We start from the raw sequence: 26,225 nt of genomic DNA on the forward strand, positions 1-26,225 counted from the left end.
TTTAAGGGAAGGGTAGCCCGCATGGAAAAGTTTAATTTTAAGTATATTTTCATAACAATAGTCCAAATTCCAGTTCAAGTATTGACCTCTCGAGGACCGAGACGATTAAAATGATTGAATCTCTATTTGATTATCTGATACGCACGATCAATGACACTTGAATGAATTGTAATACCTGCTTAAAGTAAATATCTTCAAGGTATAAACATGCAAATATATTTAATTTCCAAACCAATATTCTGTGAGCTAATAATAATAAAACTGTATCTTCAACCTTTTTATAATATACAGAAACCATGAAGAAGTACTAGCTAATATAAAGTGTATTTATGTGGGCACTAAAAGCTACTTTGGCTCCAAAATGAAATAGTAATAAAACAGGTGAAGGGACTTGAGCAAGAGCATTGTGATTTTATAAGGTTTATGCACTTTAAATTTCACAGCTCAGAGAATATGATTTATTTATCTACAGAGTAAGGCGCTGAAAGCCATTTGGACACAACACAGAGGGAATTCCCCCTAACTTACAAAACACCAAAGAATGAATGAAATTACGAACAAAGAGCATTTTTATATTGCTGGCATTGTAATATTTCCCACTAATGGAGGTGTTTTCCTAAAAGGATTTGGAGCTGATGAGGGGAAAGACAAGCAGCTTCCTTTGATATGGAAAAGTTTATGGCCCCACACCTTTGCTTTGGCCACTCTCTCTTCCTTCCTCACCCGGTCTGGACGGGTCACTGTCAGGACCTGGAATTTGATCCTGTGTCCGAGTTTGGAATTTTATCAGTTGTCAAAGGTTACACGTCATCCTGTCACCACCTCCACCACTGCGCCACATAAAAGGCTGTTACATTTACCGGCTATATTGTTAGATGTCCTCGGTCAGTGTATTTAATTAGTATGTTTACAACTACAAATGGCAGAAAGGTTCACATTTGAGTGTCTTTATAGAAAGTTAAAATGCTGAAATTGAATTATTAGGCTGTGCGTCCACTGAAGTCTATTGACCATCATGTTTTAGTGTCACTTTATAAAACACTCAGCCAATGTCAGTGCCTTGCAAAAATTCAAATCAACTCTTTTCTCAATTCTGATCGACACATTTCAATATAAAAGTATTAGTTCTGCGGAGGATCTCTTTTGCCAAATTGTGACGTTCCCAGTGATATGTAAAAGGTAACGTTAAGGAAGGGCATCAGGTGTAAAACCTTTGCATTAGAAGGCAAATTTGCTGCAGAAATCCCACTCAGCACGAACAAAATTACAAGATATAAAAGTAATGATTTTAACTTCATCTGCCATGCGGTAATAAAGGCTTTTAATTATTTTGTACTTTTCGAGAGGCTCTGTTTTTTCAACTTTATATACAAGTCATAATTTGTCATCTGCCAAAAACAATTTAAATGCGCTAATACAACTATAACAATATCATTACAGCTCATAAATTGCATGTTGCCACAATCTTCCAGTTTAAACAGTGCCAAACAGCACTTTTCTTTTGCTAACCATCTTCTTTGTCACAAACCAACAACTCCAAACACTAATGCACACCATCTGTGTCCTGTTCTATAAGCCATAAAAGAACAATTCCACTTTTCTGTATTTATTTATTCCCATTTAACATCCTCTAGTAACATCACACATGAAAGAAGATGCCTATTACTGCTATGTAAGCTGCTGCAGACTGAATGCCAGATCAAGTGGGAAAAGCAATAATAGCCGTAACAATTTCTAATGAGGTAAAATGGATTCTATTCATCTTGGCTCTATTTGTGTGGCCAATAATGTAAACACAGCTCTGACAGATTAACTTATTAAGTGAGAGAGAATAGCGTTAGCACATTCATTAAATACTGAATCAGATAACGAGCATCTAGCAGCCTCACAACACAATGCGGCATATTAATAACAGTTACAATAGCGTGGCTCAGCTTACTGTGTGGCAGGGCCTTTACAATGGGGCAATGGTGCAGGGTATAGTTACTTTCACCAAGACTGTTGTGCTGAAGGCATTTGGGGGTTATAATATTCACCGTAATATTGACCCACAGAAGTCCCTAAATGAGGAATGATGTAAAGAAATGGTCACCTGTTCTGCATCCTGGTAAGAATCATCCCGCCCCACAAAGAGAAAGCGTCCGGGGGGTTTCTGCTCAGCGACAGCATGATCGAACAAAGGAAAGAGGGTTAAGTTGGCTCCTCTCTCGCCTATCCTACCTTAAAAGGAGAGCCGTTTGTCAGTGCCAGGGTGACCAAGCATTGTGAAAGAATGGGACAGGTACACAGAGGCTTTAAGTGGCTTTTGTGATACAGTTTATATAAGCCCCCGATGAGGCATGCACAGTGAACATGAACAGTACATATTAAAATGGCCAAAAGGATGCGCTCAATATTCATACCATGCACCTCAGAGAATCCAGGGGTAGCTATAATGTATTAGAGCTATAGGGCAAGTTATTAGTAATTATAACATGCACTGTGTACATTTGACATACATGCAGTGTACAGCAGGTTAATGTGGCGTTAGTTATAAATTACATATGGGTGACGATATGTTTTGCTAACCCAAAGAACCACCACATTGATGAGATGATTTTCTATTTTTCTGTTACCTATTTTTCTATTACCTATTCTATTCTTCTTTTTCAATTACCTTTTGTCATGAAAAAATTATAAAATAATAAATAACCAACCTGCTTAAAGAAAAAAACTGTCTTTTTAGAATTTAAACATGTGGTAATGTCCTCGTCAAAAACATCATGTTGTATTTTAAAGGCTTTAAAGCTCTTGCCAAAAAACACTTTATCCCACTGTATGATGTCATCGTGTGCAAATGTACAAAGTCTCCTCTGTGTTTTTGAAGTCCATACACCTTCACCAGCAGTCTCCTTCTAATCACACCTAACCAACTTCAGTGCTAGCAATCTTTTAAAACTTCAGAGACTGACTTAAAGGTGTCCAATTATTTTAAAAAACTCCTATAAGATAGAGAAATACTGGTGCTTTAATGCCAATCCAGAGTCTGAGTAAATGACTGAAGCTCATACATTTTAAAACTAGAGTCTGAATTCCAGGGCTATCTTGTTATACGCTCCTCCTAATAGCATTTTGTCATCCCTTATTGATGTCACCCATCTGCTCAAAGTGAGGCACCAGATCCCACTCAAACTGTGAGGGCCTGCTGCGCAAAGGGAGTCATTTAAGGCTGGCCAAGAGGGAGACCGCCTCTGAACCTCATAATTAATATTCTTCACTTGCAGATAACATAATGTGCGCCTGTACCAATTATCATGCAACATTCATGCTTTTGTTCAGGGCTTCTCTTGTTAACAGCACCCCTCAATTCCAGCTTCATTTTAATAAGGCACACATGCGCAACAATCTTTTACTTATTGATGCTGTCTTAAATTGTACAAAATTACATATTGCGGCCGTTGATAATTACAATGTGTGCATCTGGTTTATAACAGATTTTCCATGTTTATTTCCCATCCGGCTTGCTTCTATTCAATTGTCACAGTAAACAAGTCTCAGGGTAATTTTTACATTTATTTATTTATTTTACATCAATTTTGCTTCTAGTTGCAACCAGTAATCGAGTATGTACCAGGAGTGAAGTTTCTTGCCAGATGACACAACAACAGCATTAGTGTGATGTTCAAGCAACTAGTTTTACTTAAATAAATACATAAAATATCTATACTATTAGTACTTATAGTAGTAGTAATACATCATATTTACTATGTCAAATACATAACATTTTGCCGTTTACTTGTTTGCCATTGCCCATTATCTTAATATGCTAATCTAAATGGGCTAAACTCTAATAGATCTTTTTTTTCAGTATTTTGTTAACCCCTTTTGTTTATCTATAAGTTACTTTGTGTTAGGGCGAATGATTTATGAAAAATATGTACCGGTAGTTGCTATTTTTCTGACAAGCATTGCAATTGCGATTAAATTTGAAATATATGTTTTAAATGTGTCCAAAGGATTGACCAAAAGACTGATATATGAACTGACAAAACTAATACAAGAATCACACTTTCAGAACATTTCAGAACAGAGTTAGCAGTTTTTTGTTGATTTTTATTTTTATACAGAATAAAGCTTGGTTTGACAAGTCAGCAAGTTCCGTTCAGCCAAATTTCATAATTTTTTTCAGGCACACTCCTCCACGTGGCATCTGCACTGACTGAAATTTCAGCATCGACGTTTCAACAAAAAATGAACTACGCAAACGGTCTGCGCAGAAATGAGCGGGATTCCCTTGTAGCTAGTTTAGATTTCTACTCTCTGCAGCCGCGTGGGCCACACAGACTATAAATACTGCCCACGTTTGCTCTGCTTGGGTCTGTGTGTCTAATTTCCGCGCAGAATCTACACACAAAAAGTATAATCCAAGTTTAAGACTGTTTTGTGGTGTTTCAAATATTGCTCATTTTTCGATTCACTAATTGCTTCCATTCAAACAGCAATTTTGATTTGATAACGAGTAATTGTGCCCGACTTCAGGTACAAGTTTGTTGGAGTACTGAAAAGCGTGACATGCCAGCATAACACTCTATACACATTTTCACTAATTAATTTCGACACCACTTACCTTGAGTTTGTCGTATCTGTCGCTGAGGGCTGCTACCTGGTGGTCCCTGTGGCGGCCCACCAGCTTACAGAGTGCACAGATCAACTGCTCGTCAGTCACACAGTACATGTTGACCTTCTCCTCTTCATGCTCCACACACATGAGCCCGCGCAGATGGGAGTCCTGCAATGGCTCAATCAGTCGGTGGCCCGTAAAAGGCTTCTTATTGGGGTGCGTGGCCTTTAGACACTCCTCGCAATAGGACACCTCGCAGGTAACGCAGGTCTTGACGGCATCCTGCGGAGGGTCCTGCTCACAGAATTGACACTGAACTCTGTCGGCCATCTTGGCATAAGAGTCTGTGGTGGGGCGGTCCCGGCGCGTTTCACTCGGTGAGTTAGGTCCACTCAACGAGGCCTTCTGATAGCGGTCGATTATGTTTTGCAGGGTCACGTTGCGCTTGAGTCCGTCTAGACCCTTCTGGTTGAGGGTGATGACATAGCGGCAGGTGGGGCACTGGAAGGCGCTGATGGAGTGGATGGGTTCGTTGGGGGTGCAGTGGGAGACCAGGATGCGGTGGGCACAGTTGAAACAAAGGCTGTGTGCGCAGGGCAACAGCAGTGGGTCATCAAAGAGCTCCAGACAAATTGGGCAGGTCAGCTCCGACTCCAGTGTTTCCATCTTCAGGCCAAACGCAGCGGGCTTGACAGCGAAATCCACGGAAGCTGAGCAGCTATCTGTGAAAACAAGCACACAAGACATTTCACTTTGTAGAGCCGACTAAAGGGGCAATCTTAACACTTGACTGAATGAACTAAGAGGAGAATATAAAAGGTAGTGCTTGTTTCTAGTGCGAGTTGAATGGAGTTACATTTGAAGTGTGGATTCATTGCAATATATACTAGGGCTGTGCAATTCATCAAACTGTAATTGAGATCGAGATTCAGTCATCTCTTTTTGTCAATTTTATGCTTGGAGCTTTTAAATAAAGAGGTCCACAGCCAATTCGCTGCCAGAAAAAGCATGTGGTTTGAAGCAGAGTTCAGACTGGAGGAAAAAACGTTATAATTTAGAGTGTTAAATGGCACTTAAAAGATATATATGTTCAGGAAATTAATATTAAAAGCCAGTTCTAAAAACAAAATTCAATTCAAAATTGTGATAAATCAAAAACATGTTTTGTTTTTTTCATTTCCATTGATACACATTCTAATTTCCTGGTTCGAATAACATGCAGCTAGTCCAGACATGGGCAAACTACGGCCCAGGGACCACACGTGGCTCTTTGGGCTTATTAATCCGGACCAGTGAACGTGATCAAATTATATTACAATAGGTAAGGGTAAACCTTGTGCAAAGTTTTTTCTGCTGTGTTTACTTAACTTAAGTTTAATAAATCAATTATTGATTTCAATTCAATTTATTTTTGTAAAGCCCAAAATCACAACAGTAGTTGCCTCTTAGGGCTGTAAATTAGAATTAATTTAACCAACAGAGAGTCAGAAAATCAACAATGAAAGAAAAACGGACAAGCAAATTAATCAACAGAAAACAAGCAAATGGATAACTGTCCCAGAACATCCTCTGTCCTTAGACCCTCCTTTTCGCCAAGGAAAAACAAAAAAATAATAATTATAATTTATGCATTTGGAAAACAATTTGTACAATGAGCCTTCCATATTCATGCTTTGCTACATGTTGCAGGCAGTTCTCTAATGTAATATTTACATATATATGTCCTGGCCCAGCGCCTCAAATTTTAGTGCCCTTTGTGGTCCACCCCTGAGCTAGTCTATTGCACTCGGTGAATATATAATGTAAAGAACATGCATAACGTCAAAATCTGATTATGGAAATGAGACCAAAATACAAACCAGACTAGATAAAAAATGTCTGAGAATTATGCAGAGAGCAGCCTGTATGAGCACTGATGTTACACTATTTTCATTTGGCAGCGCTCTCCAGTGTATAGCCTGTCCCCATGTGTCCCTGTGAGTACTGTATTCTCTGGCAGGATGGACAGCTCAGCCAAGCAGAAGTATATTGGCCTGCTTGCTGATGGCTGGGGCAATACACTCTTACAGACACTGAGCCTTTGTTGTGAGCCATTCGGACACCCACAGCTGCGAGCGAACACTCTGCTCCATGTGAACTCTCTACCTCCCGCTCATTATGTGTGAAGAAGCCAGTGCTCATTATCAGTACAGTGTGGGCCCCCTTTTAGAAGTCTTGGTTAAAGTAATTATCTCAGGGCTACTTTGGTCAGTTCTTTTCAGCTCTTACTGGAATACCCGCAGATATTTAGCTGTGTCGCTGCACAGTACTGGACTATTGTGGCGACCGGCTGTGATGCACCTGTGGTCGTTTAATTCCATGCCACTGAATCAAAGGTGCGCGTGGGTTCAGAGCTGAGTTATGTAATGCATACTGACACGGCAAAGGACTATGAGCAAACATGGTTTTAATAGTTTTTAAACCTAAAACTTTACAATAACAAGTTTTGAAGTAAATAGACGATGAAAGATTATATTGAAACCAAACTCTAAAGCAGAATTATCCTCAAAAAATGATTGTAAATGTGCAGTATTGCTAAAAAATCTGAACTGCAATGAATAAATAACAGAAAGCAACTCTTAGTAGTTAGTTTTATCTATAATAAGGCATAAAAGTTAATAATTTGACTCAAATCTCATCATAGAACAAAAAAATCACAACAGTTTTTCCACTAGTGCAATGAAAAGTCCCCATGATAAATATTGACCCCCAAACATTATTGTTCCATCTGTCACGTAATGTCAATAATTCGATATAGTTTTTATCATAACAGGTCTCACAGTATGGGTTAGGGTTGCCTCCATGTTTACATAATGACTATGTGGCATATTCCATTTGGTTTTGTCATAAATTTGTAGAAATAATCCCTGAGAAAAAATAATAAGTCGATATCAATGTGTCTATGGAGCTCCACCTCAAAAGATTTACTCTGAAGAAGTCTTAAAATAAACACGGAGTGATCAAATAAATAAATAATTTCATATGTCTGAGCAGTTCATTTTATTTTGTCGTCTTTTAATCCTGGTTTAGTCTTTCTGAACTTTTGACCGAGACTTACTGCTGTCACTATCGTCTCATATTGTCTCACCTAAAAACATGACCTTAATATTGCAAGAGTTTATATACTTGTCATGTTTACATTTGGGATTTTTCTGATAACACAAAATAAGCACAGAGTGAAATAGTTACACAGCATGTCTTACCAAATGTGTTACCTTATTCAGACCTAATTCCACTAGTGCCCTACATTCAAATGTGTAAAGAGCTTTGTAAAACCAGTACAATACAGGCGCTAATCCTCTGATGTCATCGTCTATGTTATAAAATACACTGAAGTCACCAAGCCATGTAAAGTAATATTATGGCAAAGAGCTACTGCGAAGTGCCCCAAGTACATTACTCAGTCCATTCATACAAGGTTTACCCACCGATGGATTTCGCCCTCCTTTGCACTGCCGCCACATCTCTGCTGTAAGCAAACTTCTGTCCCGATTCATGAAAATATACCCATCATAACATATGCATGCGCCCTAAAACCCAGAAAGTCATTAGAGAGGGACATCCAGATGGCACAGGTCCTCCCAGGCCAGTAATCCTGCAGGCAGAGCTGTCATATAGGCAGAAAAGATTGGACCAGAGGTAGCAAGCACAACAGGAAAAGTTGCCCGACAATTCCAGGAAAGCCAGCTCCACCTACAGCCGGAGCTCTGGCCAGTACTGGAAGAGAACGACACAAAACAGAGCAACAGAGCGGGCATGTGTGTGAGGGATGAGAAACCGGGCTACAATCAGCACATAACAGAGGCACAAGAATGCATAGAGTGGTAGCCAATGCCCTTACAGACAGGTCATGTGTCCTCAGCCCTACCCATTCACAGCGCACCTAGATCACTTTCACCTCTCCTTGTGTGACCATTCCTGTTTTTACAATGGGTTTTTTTCTCCACTAGAATTTCAAAGCGATGGGTAAAGGACACTTGAGTGCTCTTCACAAAGACAGATCCAAACCCTGAGTGATTTGAAACACTCCCATCAACCTCATGTAGTGCGCTAAGCCGTACAGCCCGAATGAAGGACGTGTCTGCAAATGAAATGAGACACGGAGTCGACAGGGAGTGCTATGTACACTGATGTCCCGGCTAGCTTCTATCACTGAAGTTCCATCTGCTTACGGTGCGCTCCTTGTATATTTGCAGACACATAACCCCCGCCGGGCTAGCTTTGAATTCTCCTGTCATTCAAAAAAAGGGAGGTCCCGTGGGTGCTTATCCTCCTGGCTGAGAGCAAACAGAGGCAGACTGTAAATATTAAAGAAGCGCTAAAAGTTCAGACAAAGTGGTGGGTGTGAGCACGCACTGCCTGGGAGGTGTATATCGTGGGATGTGAGCGGCGTTCCCTTGGTGTCAAAATGAAGCCTTGAAAAGGGGGAAGGAGAGATGTTACGCATAATTAGACAGGAAATTAAAATAGACTAATTAGTATGTGTTTCTGTGTTTGCGTAGCTGTTTTCAATCTGACCAAAATATACACAAACAGGGATAGATTTGCAAGCTCTAAATGTGGAGATTAGATTGACATGGCAATTGTATAAATAGGGGGCATGCGTGAAATGAACAGTGGAAAGCGCAGAAGATCTGAAATTACACAGAATATAGTGGGATAGGATTACATTTAATCCTAGTATTTTAGAAGACATAACTAAACAGTGGATTTGATGTGTCTGTCCTGCTGTGTTGCAAATAGTTCAATCTATTTACAATGGAGGCAATTATCACGTAATAGCTGTAATCACAATTTACAGTTTCTTTAACAAGTTCCAACACGACTCCTACTGTTCACTGGGACATCAGTCAATGATAATCCCTAAAGCTGCGTTTCAGATGGCGTAGTATTTAAAGCAGACCTCTTGTGCTTGTGTCTGCTATAGAACTATAATGTATGACCCCCGTGGATCATTACGTTATAATTTGGACATTTAAAATCGCAATATTCATAAATTGATTTTTAATAAAAGAAAAACTGTGGTGTCCAATGGGCGCTGACATCTCTCATAAATGTCATCAGAACAAACGGTACCTCGGATGGATAGCTGCAGATCACACTAGCGAACAACAGATTTTTTTTTCATTTGTACCAGCTCTGCTAAATTCTGTCCATTTCACCCATTAAAAAAAATAAAATTGTAAAACAATAGGCATATGCTGGTTTTGGTGAAAACGGGGCTTGATTGGCACCATGGCGTCTTGAAAATAATAAATTAAAGATTGCTCAAATATGTACGAATCACTACAAATACAAGTTTGGCTAAGTAAATGGTGAGGGGAAACAACCACAACATGGCTAAAAGCTCTAAAACAGGGGTGTCAAACACATTTTCACCAAGGGCCATGTCAGCAAAATGGCTGCCCTCAAAGGTCCATATATAAAATAAATCAAACTACTTTTTTTTAACTTCTTGATTAACTTTTTCTGTATTTATTACTTATTCAAGTTACAAATATTGCATATGCATTTGCCTAGATGTAAAATATGGCTGTGTAAGTGCATATCTACTGATAAAATGACATTTTAAAACCATCATACCTTTTAATTTACCATGTCAAGGGCCACATTTGGCCCACAGGCCTTAAGTTTGACACATGTGCTCTAAAAAAATCGATTTTGCATAAGAGGTCCTCTAGATCATACTTTAGTTAATAGAAATGATCAGGTACAACATGTTGTGCATTTGCCACTGAGTTATTTCTCATAAAAATACAATGTAATAAATAGGGAAAACTGGCTCTTGGCCCCTAATTGTCAACATCATCATATAGAATCTGAATCTGAAAACCACCGATAGTTCATGTGCACATGAGACTATCACAAACCATAAGTAACATAATTTTTTTAACAGAATATTGTTTGTAACTAAGATAGCTATATAATACAATACTCATTAGTAGTAATAATGGGGACCTCTTTTCTCTTACATAAGCAGTCTGTACCCGTAAGTGAAGTTTAAGTGCAGGAGCAGCTTGGAGAAGTGACATTAGGAGTTGGCCATAGGAAGTGAAATTTGACTGTGGAATAATAGGTCAGTGTGAGATTAAACAATTACAGTCTCACACAGTCTATTTCCCGCTAAAGCACTTTCTAATCCTTTCGGTTCTGGCCTTTTATCGACCTTAATGATGGCTTTAAAGCACGAATTCAGCCGCGGCACAGAGCCTGATATTACTCTTTGTCTTTCTCCAGGGGCGGACACCTAACATATTTATCCCTAATCCTGTCTGCTGCACCAGTGTGACCGATGGTGGCCCTGTCCTGCCTCTTCAAGAAGCCAGCTCAGCACTGGCACATTTCTGGACTAATACCATTTACAACTGGGGCAGAACTGGGCATGTGATTACACTGAAAAAACTACCTGATCCACAGCTGCACACATCACTGCATTAGCGACGCAGGGCTTGGCACGGGCTGGCAACAATTAAAGGGCATTTTATTACACTGTACTATGAGGCGTATTAGTGTAAAATGAAGAGCGACAGACTGGCAGAGTAAAGCAATCATATAGTTCTATATCAGATGATTAAAAAGCAGTAAGCATAAATTGAGTTAGTTAATATATGCACAGTGGAGCTTTAGGGGTTGTCATAACTTACACATTGAATATTAAGTAAGGCATGATGTAGGGTATTGCAGGCACATTTTTATAATGTACTTTAAATGGTAAAAACTATAGGCTAATGGTATTAACGCTGCAATGGGAGTTATCCAGAGATGGCAAGATAGTTGGTGTTACTTTAAATCTGCACTATGTAACTGCTCTATGCCACCTGCTTGCATTCATATAAATGTTATTGATCTGCTGCAAGAGAATGTTTCACACTATGGCGTTAACTATACCAATCTTGCATTTACTCAGTTATAGGTGTCCAAAATGCCTTTTTAAAAAATGCATTAGTATTACAGTGTGCAGGGCTGCCTCTCCACAGATCTGACCTAACTGCTTGTCTCAACAATAACATCTCCATTACTCTTATTACATGCAAGTCAAGTTATTTTGTAATCTATATTAAAATTCTGTGCAGGTGTTCATTATTCTTTTCAAAATATTCCAGAGCATGTCTAGGCAATACAAAATGGCTTTTAGTTAAAATGCCGTCTCGATGTGGGATATAGGCCGCATAAAGGTACCGTGTTTATTTTTTCACAAGTTAACCATCCCGCTGAGCAACAGGCTAAAGGTCACGGTGGTCCAATTTGGAGGCTCCACCAAATTCATTTCCTCTTGGCACACTTGGCATGTGGCTTCTGAGGGAAAACACTGTATCCTTCCCACTACCACAAGAATTCAGTCGCTTTCAAATCCTCAGCCCACGTCAATAAAACTGCTGTGAAAATATGCCAAAACCCTCAGAAAGCCAAATGTGAGCTACACGTGCTATCCCTACTGATATTATTAGCTAATTTGATGCCCCAGCAAGAAGTAGACACTTGGCTGGGTGGATCTGGATCAAGGACATTAATAGAGGGACATCATGTGGTAGCAAGTAGTATTGCAATGTGTAGATGCTAAACACTGACTGGCCTACAAAATAACAAAAGCGGTGAATACCAAACAGATAAGTTGATTCTTAGAAGTAATATAATAATAAACTTTCACACTTTTTGATCAAAGGCAGCGGGGGCGGGAGCATGTTACACATTATGAGTGAATGAGTTACAAGTTGTATGGGAAACCACCTACTCAACACTAAGGCTCAGATAGTTTATCGTCATGTTGCAGCAATAAATCTCCACGTCGGCAGCTTTCAAGACAAGAGATCCCTGTAGTTCACTATCTGCCATCTTATCAAGGAATGAATGGTATGCTCCTCTTTAGGCATAAGTTACATACATTATAAATATTATGCAAGGCTATCCAGGAACTGTACATACATATTGCAGTTTTAGGAAATCCAGTTTAAAAGTGTATTACTCACAGAATAGCTCATGCAACATCTAAGAATGGAACTACTTGTTTTCTACTCTTCTCCAAGCATAACAGTTATAAAGAATTCCCCATATCCTTCGCGTTTAGTCACTCTATCCCTCTGGTATTGTGTCCTGTTAAACATAAAGCAATATGCGCACACACCAAGGCCAAACAACCTCTGTGCTTGAGAACAGCCCTGGCCCGCAGGCTTCGAAACGCACTCTGACTCACTGTTATGGTCAGGAAAAAAAAAAAAAAAATTGAGAAAGAGAACAGCGAAAAGTATAAATCTAACAAAGAGCTCACCTATGACTTACCTGGGACATGGTGACATCCATACACAGGCGTGGAGAGAATCTATTTGTCATTTGTTAGCGCTGATCTACAAAGGTGATCCGACAAAACTGCTTCAACTCCCAGGGCAGCTATAGAGTTCCCAAAGTCTGTGACCCTCGAACCCTGTTGTCAAAGTCGACATCAAACTCAAAAGGATGATCGAAACTTTCCGCCCCCTTCTCAACTCTCCTCTCTCACCACTGTACCTATCCCATGCACACACTGTGGGCTGTAAGTTGTTACACTAGCCAATGAGAGCAGGAGGGGCCGGACTAGAGACTCTTTCAGTGAACCACTCCAGGCTATGAGCACATGGAGTTTTGCCATAGTTACAAAACAATAGATTTTTGTCATTTTGAAATTCCAAATACTAAAAAGCCAGAAACTAGATACCATAGAACTGCAGTGCTATTATCACTACTATGGAAAAAAAGTGACGTAGTAATACATTTGATCCTGCTGACAAATGAACTAGTGCATAAGCTAAAGTAATGATTATAGGAAGAGCTACTAGTGTGGGGTTTTTTCCAGGTCAGTGCCTCATCATAACATACCCACCGTGCTGCAAATTGAACTTATTGGAAATCAAAACACTGCAGTCACGTTAAAGTTTAAGCTGTTGATGTACAAAGCTTACAAAGTTATATAAACATTGCTATTAAGTATATGGTGAATCAAACAAATAGGAATAATAGAAATCCACTATTGCTCAGAAGAGGGATGTGCAGCGTATAAAATAATATGACTCAACTAAAAATGTAATAAAAAATAAATATATAAATAAAGTTTCCTCATCAAAAACATATCTGTAGTTGTGTTTTGTTTCAATCACACACGTTTACCACACAAACCCTGCAAATTTAGGCTGTGTTCTTCTCTCAAGGGGAGTGTCCCACCTTTTGATGTCATGTAGTAATACAGGAAGTGCTCTACTGTGTTTTTTTTACTCCATATACCTTCACTCTGGTAGTTGTTGACTTGCACATTACAAGGTGGGACAGAGCATTTTGAGCTTTAGAGATGTAGATAGATTAATAATAAAGGTTTACTCAAACTTTTGTGAATGAAACAAAGCCCAGCTGGTCTGGTTTTCATAAGGTAACGACATTCTTACATGGCTAAAAGCTCACAAGTCAATTCTGCATAATATAAGACCTTTAATTATAGCTTATAGTGGAGTTATAACAGAATGTTTACCCTGAGCTTAATTTTGACAATAAACGACATCTTTGTTTTTTCTATGGCCACATTTCCAAACATAAAAACACACAGGAATGCATTGTGGCTGGGGATGTTGACTTAGAAAGTGTTGAAATTTGTCTCATGTTTCTATTGGCATCTGCTTTTGGCACTATCAAAAATGTTCCCAACGCAAACATGTGCGGACAACTGCCATCCATGATTCCATAAAGTTTAATCCATTTCCTCAGTTATTCTTATGGGTCTATTACCTGGCACAATCTTGTCGGACACGCCACGTTTTTATTTTGGATACAGTGTTAGACAGATGTTATTCTTATGTGGGCAGGCAGCAGCACAAAGCACAGATATTGATTTGAATCAACTCCAAACTCTTGCCAAGCCTCCTTAAGTTTCAGTTTAGCCCACGGGCTTCAATTAAAGTATTGAAAGAGCAATGGAAATGGCTTTGATTTGGGCGTTGTCAGGCTGTAATGATGATCATTAAAAAGTGTTGCATAAACAATGTAAACAATTAGTAACTTTACTAAAAAAGTGCATAGTCAATTGTTTAATCCACATGGAACTGCAGAGATAATTCGGTTCCAACTATTGACTGCACACAATTGTCAAGGTGATCTATAAAGTATACAACTTTCCTGAACTTTATAAACACCACAGACTGTCATTCAATGAAGAAGCATCACTGAACAGTTATCTGACTCACTTCCTGAGAAGTTATTCACACTTCAAACTAATTCAAACTAAACATTTCTGTATGTAATATATACATCTCCTTTAACTAATCATTTAAACAAGTGAGTATCTTTGGTCAAATATGTCAAAATGGGAATTTAAATCATTTGAGAACCTCATTAAATTCACAAAATAATCAAAGCATTGTTATAACTTTCTTTTTTCAATTTAAACCCAAAAGTTTATTGAGATATTATTTTCCAAATATTGCCAACCAGAACATTTTGAACTTCTGAAGGAATTTACAACTGAGTAAATAACAAACACTGTATTTCTGACTACTGGTATATGGTTCAAACATGTGATAAACTAACTTGAAATAAGTTTTTAAATTTAACTTAGTTTGTTTCAGCATGCTGGGTTAATGGCCCAATTTAAACTCATCAAAATTCTGGTACAGGTCTGGAAAAAGGATCCAGTGCACTGGTGTCCTCCACACAGCCACAGCCACCTACAGCTTATTTTCCTACAAGAGTCTGTCTTGCACAGAATGTTTAGTCCATATCTCAAAATAGTATAGCAAAACTCAACCATACAAAACATGTGAAATTACTGAGAATTCACTTCCAAGTACTCATTGTGCCATTGTATACGCTATCTATAATGTACTTTTCTAAAGTTTAAAAGCACTTCAGACTGTCACCCAGTGGAACAGCTAGAGCTTACCTCCCAGTTTGCAGCAGGCAGTCCATGCTGTTGGTGACAGATGAAGACACCAGCAAAAGCCAAGGGGGGAAAGATTTATATAAAAAAAACAGTGGCTTTCCTCACAAACCTCCTTTTTAGCTTCTCACTTTTTCGACTGCCTCTCTGCCGCTATCTCTGAAATTCCCCTCACACAGCCCCTCTGCTTCTTCTAATCCTTTTCTAAAGCGAGCCCAAAACTGCTCCAAACGCTTCAGCCGCACACCGACTTCTCAGGCTCTTTGTATGATTTTGGCTGGGATCATTAACTTAGTCCCATGAGACAGAGAGAGAAAGAGCATGGGAGGTAACCCCCCCTCCTGAACCCCCTCCACCCACCGCAGCTTCCTTTGGGACTGTGTCAATCACCTCTGATGATGAGGTGTGGAATCGCCTGCTGTTTTAACAACAAGCGAAAGATGCTGCTGATTGGTCACAGGGGAACAAGTGCACTCTGTTACAAATGACAACACTGCAGACCTGAGGATGCTAACTTCATAATGAGACATAAATTTAGTTCTGGAGGTGGGAAGATGGGTAGAATGAACGGTAGAATGTGGTATAAATATCATAAAAAATATAATACACACAATGTTGTTTATGAACATTTATGATATTTAATGTTTGTTTACAATGTTTTGTCACAGGCACAAACCTGTGTTATTTTGTTATGATAAGATATAAAGAGACCGTACACTGGATGTTATTGCTGAGGGGGCAATACTTCCATCATAAACTCAAACTGTATTTTTTACAATTAGTTTTTGTTCCCAGTTTAAACAGGATTTAAGTTCTAAGCTAACAGGACTAACAGGATTTAGGTTCTAAACTAATATAAAAACCCCATACATCAGAACAAGTTTGTAGAGTTCTGTTACCTGAAGAACTGTGCCCTTTGTGATTTCCACTATTCAAATTGTAGTTTCAATTCAGTGTGGCCCTACTTTATACTACCCACACCTGGATTCAAACTTAAAACAGACCTATTCTGCAAAATCAACTCAAGCACAGGCCCAACACAATATGTCTTCTTTAAGTCAAATAAACCTTTAGTGTCATTAATACTGATATAATTTACAGTTGCTTTAGTTGAGATTAATGAATAGATTATAACTTTAAAAACCTTTGCACAAAGAGACAAAAACAGCTAATCATGAAGACATTTCCGCTTAAAGAAGGGTTGTCCATGGCTTGAGGTCAATTTGAATAATTACGACATCTTTAAATGGCCGTTTGGTGCAGTCTGGACACTCAGCGGGGCCACTGGGGAGGAAAGCGCGAATCTTTGGTTGCCATGGCGGCGTGGCAGGAGCAACGATGCATCTTGGCGTCGCAGCCAAATGCCACTCTAATCTTTTCACTGGCAAAACCCTCTCAGCTCTCCTCTCCTCCTTCACAGCTTGTTTGTTTCTCAGTCGGGCCCGCTGCTGTCTGTCACTCTCCACTTCCTTCAAAACATCTCGTGCCAATCCGCAAAAAGTCTGTAGCGTTTTGTAAAGACTGTTAGCAGAACAATGCTGAAGAGGGCTAATTCTCACCATGACTAAATTTCCCAACAGTGAATTCGTTGGCAAATTAGGCAAAGCTGACTTCTATTGGCCATCTCAATCCGCGAGGTAGAGACACTTAACATGCAAACAACAAATTCTTCTTCCCCAATACTGACAGACACCATCTTATTGCAGTTGACATGATTCCCACACCACGCCTCACAAGCATGACACTGGTCTAATAACACTAGCAATAAGGAACAAAGTGTTACTGCCACAGCCCCGGGCCAAAGACGTGTGAAACCATACACAACACATGTATTCCAATACACTAACCAACAATAAGCCTCAGCAGTTCAAAGACAAAGAGGTTTCATATGAAAGAATAATATTGTGTCTTGGAAGAGGGAAGTTTGATGTCTAGACTGCAATTGTGGTTAGTTGAATAAAATTGTGGCTTGCTGTTCTTTTTATACTGAGCTGTATCAGAACAAGTGTAAGACAACATAGACTAGTATACACCCATGGACCGCAATGAACCCCACCTGGACTGACTGAGAAAAAAGAAAGTACTATGATTTATTGTTGAAAATCACATTCTTTTGTCTAAAGAAAGAGTGGATTCTATTATCAACATGGTATTGAAATCGGTATTGAGTATTAAGTCTATCCCTTAGTACTGAAATTTTAGTATTGTGACAACATTAATTAATTGCAGCCAAGCTATTCATCCATCTTGTTGCCTTTAAGGGGCGTTCTAAAGCTGCAACTATGGGCCTTAGATAGGGCACACCATAGACCAGGGATATCAAACACATTTTCACAGAGGGCCACATCAGCAAAATGGCTAAACTACTTTTTAACTTTTTAATTAACTGTTTCTGTATTTATTACTTATTCAAGTTACAAATGATAAATGTAAAAAATAGATGTAAAAATATGGCTGTGTAACGGTGTATCTCTTGATAAAATGACATGTTAAGACCATCATACCTTGTAATTTACCCTATCGAGGGCCACATAAAATGATGTGGAGGGCCACATTTGGCCCGCGGGCCTTGAGTTTAACAGATGTGTCAAAGACAATTGCACTTCAGTATCAGAACAGTGTAGTGCAATACTATCCTGACTGCCAAGGACTACAGACAGAAAGTAAAATAAGTAGGGCTAATTTGAGCATATTTACATTTTAAGTTCAATAATATGTTCTGTAAAAAAATCTAAATAAATCTATGTTATCAGAGGCTTTAATACTGAATGGGGAATACTACCACAAGTGTACTTATGGAAAATAAACTCCTAGATTACACACAAAGAGTCTCTTGCCTCTACCTACAATTCATACGGTGCTTGAATTAGGCTATTTTCTACATTGCACACACACACACACACACACACACACACACACACACCCCCACACACACACACACACATACAGACAGACAGACAGACAGACAGATGTACATACAGTCTTTTCACTCACATATTAATTTGTTGGAGGCAATTTTAATTCATTATGCATTTCTGTGAAGAGAATAGAAAACAAACACTTTACAATATAAAAATGGTAATATTCCAATCAACAAATAATAACTTGAAGCCGCAATTAAATTGTCTTGAATGAGAAAATTATCACACTTTCTCAATAATTCAGAGGTCTTTATTGTATAATTGCTAAAGGAATACATTACATTGTGTATTCTGTATGGCTTATCACTCAAACACAGAGCTTGAAAATTACAGATAAGTCAGTACAAATAGTAAATACGCATCTCTCATCTTTAATAAGGCCATTTCCTGCCAGAGGGAATCTTTGTGTTGTTGGCTGACAGTCTGAGCCGTTAGAACTGGAATAAAGAGGGGACCAGAAAAGCCCTCTTGAGGCAGCAGATAAGAATTGGCTGTGCAATCTGATGCTAAATAAACTTTAATCAGGAACAGTGAGACGGAGAATTTGTCAAAGGGACAGCAGTCATTTGTTACCTGTCATCACAAGACAAGGCCATGCTTCACCTCCCAGTGCCACCATTATTACGCTCATTTACATACAACAAAGAAGATAGCGTGAAATATATATGCGCACAAAGCCTGGTTAAACGTGTAAGGAACTAGGTCGTGGATGTCCAACACTAATTGCACTAAGCTTACATATGTCTAATTAAGACACAATGGCACGCAAACCAATATAAATGCAGCCAAATGTATTGATGGTCCTTCTGTGTATAAATACTGCTACTTCATATTTAGTCCTGAGTGTTCTTTTGTGCCTGCTTTACTGCAAAATTAGCCACACCGAAATAAACAAGGTCGCACTTCTGACAGTGTTCATAATAAGCTTGTTGGGTTGCCCATCTGTCTGCAAACAACAACAACAGTGAAAAGGTCGCAGTCTTATTTTGATTTGATTTTCAGGTAAGGTCAAGAATGGGCCAGGGAAATATCTGTTTGTGTTGTGGGTCCTAATCACTGTGATGATCCAGGATTAAAAGATTATTTGCCATTGTGAGATATGAAGAGCAGCTCGAATCAATTTGAAAGTTTTAGACAAAAGAAAAAAGAAAAAAATCAATATCCTATTCAACATTCTGAAGATGGAGTCTAAGAGTATAATGTATTAAAAAATACATTATAGAAGAACCAGCTTGAATGGATGCAATTAGCAAGCTTCCAAGACTGAAATTCTGAAGTACCATAATTTCCTTCACAAATAACAAAATACCCCGTCTTATTCTGTATAAAAACGGTTAACCCTCTAGTTTAGACCTGTACAAACAGACCTAAACTAAAACTCACCTGTTCAGTTTATATCTCAGTCTTTTTGTCATTTTTTTCTAGATAAATTGTGAACTCACAACAGAAACATTACTAAAACATAAATCTAATCTAATCGCAATGCATACAACCCTAGTGCTTACTCTGTTATTCTACTTCTGAAGCCACAGCTGCCATGGACATGCGATGGACTGACAGAAGCAAACTGCAAACCTGTGTCAACCTGCGTCACTGATCCCACCAACCACCGCCATCACTCATGCTCACACCAGATTTATACCAAGCAAGGTGGGAGGAGTCTTGCCCAAGGACACAGCTACAGTATGCACAAGTCCTGATAGGATTCGAACAGCCACAGTCACACTTTTGCATTAGTTGAGCAACAGTTTACTACACAAACTTGATTACAGTTACAGTTAAACTTGATTGCAGCACGTTTTCCTGCTTTAGGCCAGGAGGATACAACAAATACAAAACTCTAGCAAAGTCACTATAGCGCAACCCACTGAAGCGACGTATGACAACTCGAATCAAAGAAGCAAGACTTACACGATGCTGCGGCCGGCTATGATCTCCCAACGCAGGTGAAAGGTGAATCTCCAAGTGACAGCTCAATCTAGCAATGCTGCTGGACGCCCTATTACAACAACACGGGGAAGCATTCTCTCTCATCCCTTCTTTCCTCCCCTCTTATTTACGGCACTCCCGAATTCATCTGCACCCCATGCCGACTGCTGCTCGGGCAGGCGTAAAACACAACCAGGAACTGCCGGTCACTCCATGGATACAGACACCATTAGTACCCCCCCCCCCCCCCCCCATCCCCCCACGACACAGCGGACCCCTCCTCCCTCTCTCTCCGACCGATACTATGCAATGAGACAAAGACATAGCAAATGGACAGACTATGGGGGACTGCGTGCTGCACCTTGGGGAATGCATATGTGATGGAAAAACAGCAGAGCAGGCCTAAAGCAGATGGGGTCAGTCTCCAGGGTCTTGATGCATGGCTGCACTCGATATACATTTACATGGAAATAAATCACGCAATATACCGCCCCCCAATTAGATCATGCTTAGGGGATGGCTCTATCTCGTTGTTTACCCGGTGGGCCATAATTGGAGTAGAGTTGACCGAACGCATGACTGAACATGTTTTGGCATTGTCTTTTGGAGGGCGGCATTGATCTAAAAGGCTAATAATTGTTTCCTAACTAGAAAACTGCCAGTTCTCCTTTTGGCAATAAACACACAAACATAACGAATGCATAGTCTGGCCTAATAATGGCAGGGGTTCAAGATTTTAATTACTCCCTTCCCCAAGGCGCACTGTCCATAACTTAGCAACCGCAATCGAACATCACCAGAATAAACAAGCCCAATAATAGCAAGACAATTAGACACCTATCTCAACTTTAAAACGACTTGTGTTTCCTCTGCAATTAAAGGCTCTATCTAACATTATAACATAGAAAGCACAATATAGGAAAATGCATTTGTAAATGTCAACATGCATTTACTTTATTGTATGACTAACCAGCAGAACATATAGCCCTGTTGTGGCCATTGACCTGGAATTGATTCTGCTCCACTGAGCGATCTGGGGCTGTGCTGGAAGTGGGTTCACGCAAGGGCCAACAACACAATCAATTTTCATAAGCAGATAAATAATGTGCATTATACTGTATCTAATGGTGATATGAAGATTGATATGGTCTGTAGTGTTCTGTTTATACCAGTCAAATTTGAGCTAACTGAAGTAGACGCAGTTTTGTCTTTATAAAACAAAAAAGTTAAGAGTTAGGTGCTTTGTTGGGAGTAAATCTCTGTTTAAATTACTGCGGCCATTTGCCTACACTTTAAGAAGACAATTATCGGTTTAGTCCTTGCAGCAAATCGCTACAGAAACGTCTATCCATGGGTTTCAGAGTAATATAAAATCAGTGCTGTAGCCATAGCCATTAAGAAGAAGGAAACATGTATCATCAAAATGGTGTCTATTTAGATCTAATTAATCTGTGTGCATCCCTGGTTAGCAAAAAATGGTGGTCAGTTGTCAGGTCAGTTGTCATATGTGTAGTGTGGAAGGCTGGGCTTATTCCCGGATGGCTGAATGCTATTGGTCAGTATCAAGATAAAAGTGCAATCTGACAGGGTTATCAGGAAAAAGCAGCCAAGGAAAAACAAACGTTTCATTTGGTGACCCTTTGAAGAAACAACCAAAGCGAGAGCAGCCAAAATGTACTTCTCTCTTATCAGTATTGCTTACCTGTACGCTATAATCCTATATACAAACCTGGAGAGCAGAGCCTTGTACTGATAAGACCTCAAATATTAGTTGATATCAGGAAACATGCCCAAGAACAATTCATTTTATCGAACTTGAAAGCAGCCCAGCGAGTAAAATAGAAACTTTCCCTATACTGTTGAAATGTAGTCTAAAGTAGTAGTCATCTTTGAATTGGTTTGGGCAGATAGAAGCATTTATTCTCAAAATACCAACTATACTTACTCAGTTATAGTCTATTTCCCATTGCTTTTGTTATTTTTATGCAGCCTCCAATGTGTTTCTGTGTCATATGTTTACTCCTTCACCGCAGCCCGCAAACTGAAAAAGTCTAAAAAACAGCCTCCTTTTTTGAACGCGTGTGGTGAGCGCCTGTAGCACTCTGCGCCGGAGGAACTCTATAATTGCTTCCAGCTTTTGAAGGATGGAACATGAGAAAGCCAGCGTCACGTCTTTATAATTAGAGCAAACAAGTGATCAGTGACGACGCTGCAGAAACATCCATCCTCACCCCACAACTTCAACTCACAAATATAACTCAGCAGGGAAACGCGTAATGTTCAACACGCACTAGCCCTAAAAGCATACATTGATCACTATTACTTCCCTTTCTCCAAGACTCACTGGAGGAACTCTGAACATCTGTTGTGCTGGGATGCGTTCGAGGAGACTGGGAAAAGCCAAGGGCAAAGACCCAGCTGTTTGCGACTGCACGCGGGCCAAAGGACGTTTTCATTTGCGCTCAATATGAGGCTTGTGTTGCAGCGAGTGCTATTGCTGCTAGATCCAAGAGGTTTGTTAGAAGCACTTGAGATGGATCAAAAGCTGCCCTCTTCATTTAATATTCATTTTTCAAATCCTTGACATCCTAGCAAAGATTTTTCACTGCACTACTGGGAAAATTCAATCGAAATTACTCAAGTCTTAGCCTCCAAAGTACATTCGCAAAGACATTTCAGTTGAATTAAACATTTTCAGAAGTAATACTGGTAAAAGTTGAGGATATGAGAATATGTTTTGGTTTCCTGGTGTGGCTATGGGGAGTCCAGAGTACATACAAAAAAATAGCACAGTTTCGCCCCCGGTTGTTGGCGATGGTACAAGGATCGAGTCTGTCACAATAACTAGGCCCTCACTCTCACAGCTGCACACAAAGCTGCAAAAGACTAAGCCAAAGAACAATGGTTTATTTATCTCATTTCATTTTCATATGTATCTCATTTCAACTAAGAATAAGACATTAGTACAAGATGAAGCTTAAACTTAGGACAAAACTTCTATTGTAGACTTTCGGTATTACAGGGACACTTGAGAATCTTAACAGAAGGTTGACCATCACTATCAAAACACAGATTTTAAAAACCCTTCAACCCATCTATTATTTTAGAAGAGTTGTTGACATCAAATTCAAAACAGATTACAGTCTGCTCTGAATAAATAAAATGTGGTTCTAGGATTTTTTTCAAATTGTCGTCTTCTATTTTCCGTCACAGTTGTGTCTCCTAAAATGTGGTTTATAAATTCAGTGCAGGTATGATTTTGTGAATAAAAGGAGCCTGTAAAACTCACCGTGGTATTTGCAGTAACAGCAGAACCAGATGTTTTGGGGAAGTACAAACTGAATCACCAGATTTTCCTATCCACAACTATTTGGCACAAAACACTGAAAAAGTTCTAACCAAAGTACAGTCCCAGTGAAGTAGGAAAGGCGATAAAAATCTCTACTCAGTACTTTATTTTGACAAATAGGTGTACTTTGGTGTATACAAAACGTCCATCTATAATGTTTTGAAAAATAATTCAAAGACACGTTATTAATCATGTTTATTCATAGTTAAATTCTGATACGTTTTGAAATGGACAGACGATTTTCTGCGTGTATAGCCAAATCTGTGTATTTCTTTTTGCTGATATAACCGTGCTGCTTTCTTAACATGACTGAAAAAGACGTTTGTAATCTCAATGGGACTTTCCTGGTAAGATAAACAAATAACTCCAGGCGGCTGTAAGCAACTCCGTGCCTTATAACTAACACAAATTCCACTCCGTTTCTAGTCGGAGAGGGTCATCGGGTCAGCTCTTGTGGGAATTGAACCCTCAATCTCCATACAGTAATACAAACGGGTTAACAACTCTGCCACCCCACACTCCCTTTACATTTATCAATTCCCATTAAGACAGCGAAGCGTGTTAGACTCCTCTCTGTTCCTGGTAGTCGCTTTGATCAAGTGTCACTGCCTTCTCTTGTTGATTGTCTTACCTGCCGCTCCATGGCTGCAGTGGTGAATGTCTGGTTTAATTTCACCCTTGTTCGGAGTGCATCTTGCAGACAGCTGACACTTCCCCTAAGGTGGAACAGACAGGATCTGCAGACACGATCAGCAGACAGGAGCAGTCGACAGGAGCAGCAGACAGGAGCGGTAGACAGGAGCTGGAGGTGAGATGTCTGCCTCTACAATCAGGGCTGATGGTTGGGGCGTGGGCATAGCTTGCTGACACACGCGAGTACGGCCTGTCTGCAGCGCTGCAAGTTTACACAAGAGCATGAGGGAGCTGTCGGAGTTAACCTTTCTGATGAGAGACAACGGGGAGACGTTCAGAGTTTGTAAAATACATACAAAGTTTTATTGTAAGATGTATGGCAAACTGCAGGAGGCATGACAAGAGTTTAGAGGGGTAATTGGCCACGTGATGTCACAATGGGGACACTGTGATTGGTGGCCATATCAGTCATATAAAGGTTAAATAATATGAAACTACCATCAGGCAATGGATAATCGCTTCAATAATGATATGTGATAGTGATTAATCAAACACTGAAATAGTTAACAACCAACTGAGTAATCAGAGCTGCCACGTCTGGAGAGGAGATGTTTTATTTCAAGCACAAAACTGGTTTAATAAACACTTAATTTAATTCTCATGTGAAATTTAGTGTAAAATCTCATATCCACAATCCTTTTGCAATGTCATGTTTAATCAATGATGACAACATGAAAAAATATTCTGCTGAATAAGGGATTAGCAATATATCTGTTAAAAGACACACCCAATGTGTTTATACCCACATTTGTATTTCATGCATGCTGCTAATTCACAATAATTAACAACATTTATCATTTATTATTCACATCAGGAAGTATAGAAGTTAATGCTTCCACAATCCACAGGACTTTAAATCTCACAGCCTACAACAAGCTGTCATTCACAACAGATTACATGTACGTGACATTACATTCAAGTCAGTGACAGTGAACACGGTGTACAAGGTGCTAAGTTTCACCTCGGACTTATTCCTCTTGGGTGCCTAACAAATGCTGCTGTGTGATTGGCTGTCACTTCAGCATTGTCACTTATCATTTACCTCTGCGTGTGGTGTGACTTGAATACTCTTGTACGGTGGCTTGTTGCATGTGTAAACTGTCACTCTCTCGAACGAGCGTGCAAAGGAAATAAATAGTGAATCCACCCTTCAGAGAGGCAGACTTCTTGGAGCCTATGCGTCTATACTCAAGGTTTCTCATGAGGAGCACCTTCATTGGTCTTATGTGGACAAAGCAGAGTGGGAAAACTGGATCTGCCTGTGATGTATTGTAAAGCAGCCGTTAATATAGATAAAGGACTTTGCTTCATTGCCAGAAGCAGCCACATTAAGTTATCAGCCGAGGAGCAGAGAAAAATAAGGTTTGGGATTCATTGTAGCCAGCAGGCAAAGAGCAACCAGAGAGAAAAATTGTTATTTAGCGAGGGAGTACTGTCCACGCCCAAACGAGGATTCATCCCCTAACATATGAGTCACTATAAAAACGCAATTCTAAACCTGCACAGACGAGCTCATGTTACAGAAATTAGGATTTACAAAAAAACTGGATCCTGCCAACTACTTTGTTCTTCAGACAGCTATAATTGAGCCAAATGCAACCTGAGCAATTTAATGTGATCATTTGCATTTCCTCATCGCAAAATCGCCTTTTTATTGTACAATCGTAGCAGGTGTCCCTACATTTTGGGCAATTTTAACAACACATTTTAACTGTATTCCAACATGTCTATTAAATGGATCACATTAAGTCACAGCAGCATTTACAGTGCTAAAAAACAAAAAGTTATAGTTTTAACACA

General features: G+C 39.5%; 1 protein-coding gene across 5 annotated transcripts in view; it reads right to left on the bottom strand.

The window, feature by feature from the left end:
- mid1 (midline 1) overlaps positions 1-24,534 on the bottom strand; it is a 33,699-nt gene extending 9,165 nt beyond the window's left edge. Inside the window, exons 1-3 of one of the 5 annotated variants that reach the window (XM_055230641.1) lie at positions 24,364-24,534; positions 4,607-5,322; positions 2,093-2,152 (exon numbers count right to left, since the gene is read on the bottom strand). In XM_055230641.1, the coding sequence (XP_055086616.1) occupies positions 2,093-2,152; positions 4,607-5,266 (720 nt within the window). In that variant the 5' untranslated portion in view covers positions 5,267-5,322; positions 24,364-24,534. Of the gene's footprint in view, positions 1-2,092; positions 2,153-4,606; positions 5,323-8,067; positions 8,324-12,916; positions 13,123-24,363 lie in introns of those variants that run through there. The other 4 variants (XM_055230640.1, XM_055230642.1, XM_033987277.2 and 1 more) reach the window with 4 other exon arrangements.
- Between the last annotated feature and the right edge of the window lie 1,691 nt (positions 24,535-26,225).

The sequence above is a fragment of the Periophthalmus magnuspinnatus genome, chromosome 21 (assembly GCF_009829125.3).
Source record: "Periophthalmus magnuspinnatus isolate fPerMag1 chromosome 21, fPerMag1.2.pri, whole genome shotgun sequence".
Taxonomy (NCBI): Eukaryota; Metazoa; Chordata; class Actinopteri; order Gobiiformes; family Gobiidae; genus Periophthalmus; species Periophthalmus magnuspinnatus.